We start from the raw sequence: 2,815 nt of genomic DNA on the forward strand, positions 1-2,815 counted from the left end.
TCTTGTCCCGTAGATTAGAAGCTACATGCTAGCTATGCCCAACACGCACACATTAGCTCTGTAGCTGAGTGTTAGCTTAGATTCTCTTAGCCACCGTTTGTATTAGCATTGTGTTTGACTTACAGCGCTAGCCAACCGTTTCTCTGAGGACATTTCCTCCCAGAACAGGAAGTGCTGTTATATTACCTGACAGGTATATTTATGTCCCGCATCCATGTACTCAACAATGTCGGACAGCGTTTGCCCAGCTTCCATGAACATCAGCTGTCATCCTGTCGCTAACAGCTAGCTAGCATGTTTGTTTGATTGGAAACATTTCTGATTGTTTGATTCATGTGTGTTTGGATCAAAACTGTGCGAACGATCCGATCGGAACAGACAGGCGGCGAGTCGTGCAAACTAATTATTATTAATGAGCTCACAGATGAGGGGGCGTGTCCATTCGGCTCCGCTGGTGCCTCATCTTGGGAGTGTTTTGATGGTGTAACAAACTGGTTACATAATAGACAGCAGCAAATCTGGACCTTCGGGTACCTTTGTGGACCCGGAGCCGCTGCAGCTCTTTATGTGAAAAGGTTCAGAAACTAAGGAAGTTGCTGTAGCATCTGAAGCTAGCATAATTAGCATAACTTAAAGTTAAGGTGTCCTCTAACAGAAAGCTCCACCAGCAGTCCCGACATACCTGAAGATTATTCTGACCTGGGAATAGAGGCAAGGACTAATGGGTCTGTCAGAACCATCTAGTGGGACCGTCTAGAACCCGGTTCCCTCCTAACAGAACCATCTTCTAGCCTGGAAGAGCTTCGGTTCCGTCTGAGGAACCAATGATCAGAGTTCTGTTGGGTGAAAACGGGTCAGAAACCCAACTCTGTGTCTTGGTGGGTGTGGCTCGGAGTACGTCAGCCAATCAGAATGTGTTCCCTAAACCGATGCCATCAGACCAGACACTTCTTAAGCGCTGCTTCTGAACCACGTCAGCTGCTTCCATCAGCTATCGATCAGATCAATCGGATCAGAATCAGCGACATTAGATATCGGCGTGACCTATTGGTGTGTCTGAGAGGAGGTAGCATTAGCATTAGCATTAGCATTAGTGAGAGAGTGCAGTCAGTAGTTCATTCATTCATTCCTCAGTTTTTTACTTTTTTCCCTCCCTTTGTTCCTCGCTGTCAGTCAGGCAGAGCAGTGTGTGTGTGTGTGCGTGTGTGTGTGTCTGTGTGTGTGTGTGTGTGTGCGTGTGTGTGTGTCTGTGCGTGTGCGTGTGACATCACTCACCTCTCAGTTTGATGGATGTCTGGAGCTGTTAGACGGCCGTCACACACATCTGTCTGCAGGCATTTTAATGAGCGACCCAGGAAACTGACTGAGGATCAGAGAGACGGGTGGAGAGAGAGACAGAGAGAAGGAGAGAGAGAAGGATAGACAGACGGGTGGAGAGAGAGAGAGAGAGGAGAGAGAGACGGGTGGAGAGAGAGACAGAGAGAAGGAGAGAGAGACGGGTGGAGAGAGAGAGAGAGAGGAGAGAGAGACGGGTGGAGAGAGAGAGAGAGAGAAGGATAGACAGACGGGTGGAGAGTGAGACATGAAAAAACGACCATAAAAGAAGTGGCTGTGTGTTCAGGGGGCGTGTCCTCACGCGTTTCTTTTTTAACAAACTCTGTCTTTTTGTCTTTTCAGAGTTTTTTCGAGGGACAATCCGCCCCGTGGGATTCGGCCAAGAAGGACGAGAACCGCATGAAGAATCGCTACGGAAACATCATCGCCTGTACGTACCGCGGCGTTGTCCGTGATCAGGGAGTAATCTGCTCTGTGATTGGTCTAAGAGGGGGGGGGGCAGGTGGACAGCAGCGGCGTAGCGTCCCGGGTTGTGCCTGACAGTGAACGCACCACTGATGCGGCGTTCACTGTTTAGCATGTTTAGCATCAGGCAGGTTTCATCATCGCAGCGCTCCGGGTCTCACACACACACACACGCACACGCACACACACACACGCACACACACACGCACACACACTCACACACACACACACACACACACACGCACACACACACGCACACGCACACACGCACACACACACGCACACACACGCACGCACGCACACACACGCGCACACACGCACACACACACACACACGCACACACACACGCACACGCGCACACGCACTCACGCACACACGCACACACACACACACACACACACACACACACACACACACACACACGCACACGCACACACACACACACATCATGGAACCGCCGAAGCTAACGTGCTAACATCCCAGACAGCTAGCGTTGACAGCTGTTCAGTCCTGGGGTGGGACGGTTATGCTAATGAGGCGTGATGTGAGCTACGGTGGCCTGGAGGACCAAGCTTCGTGTTCACGCCCCCCAGCACCCTGTACCTGTCGCCAGCGTTCAGATGACAGTTAGTGACAGCAGGGACGGCCAATCAGCTGCAGGCATCCGACCTACTGGGAGGAACTTAAAGGGCACGTCTTGTATGAAATATCTGTTATCGAGAAATAGAGTTAATTAATTATGTCTATTGACTGATTATTGATTAGGTTACCAGCAAACACATCAGCTCTGAAGCAACGTGTCAATCAACAAATCACATCAATACGATTGATTTTAATTGTCAATTAATAATTAAAGATGTGCTTTTCAATGATTTATTTCTTTATTTACTCTGAGTATTTCTTCGGAGGGGAGCTTCCTATCATTTAATTGATGAATGCGTCAAATGTCAAACTTTGAAAGAATTTCTAAATGAAATTCAGTTTGAACGTAAATAGTTTTTTTAAATTAAAGACA

The 2,815-nt window shown here is 48.6% G+C and overlaps 1 protein-coding gene across 1 annotated transcript in view; it reads left to right on the plus strand.

Annotated features, from left to right (window-relative positions):
* LOC137904136 (receptor-type tyrosine-protein phosphatase mu-like) overlaps nt 1-2,815 on the plus strand; it is a 38,351-nt gene that overhangs the window by 35,096 nt on the left and 440 nt on the right. The window contains exon 20 of the mRNA XM_068748300.1: nt 1,678-1,765. Within this exon, the coding sequence (XP_068604401.1) occupies nt 1,678-1,765 (88 nt within the window). The remainder of the gene's footprint in view (nt 1-1,677; nt 1,766-2,815) is intronic.

The sequence above is a fragment of the Brachionichthys hirsutus genome, chromosome 14, assembly GCF_040956055.1.
Source record: "Brachionichthys hirsutus isolate HB-005 chromosome 14, CSIRO-AGI_Bhir_v1, whole genome shotgun sequence".
Classification (NCBI taxonomy): Eukaryota; Metazoa; Chordata; class Actinopteri; order Lophiiformes; family Brachionichthyidae; genus Brachionichthys; species Brachionichthys hirsutus.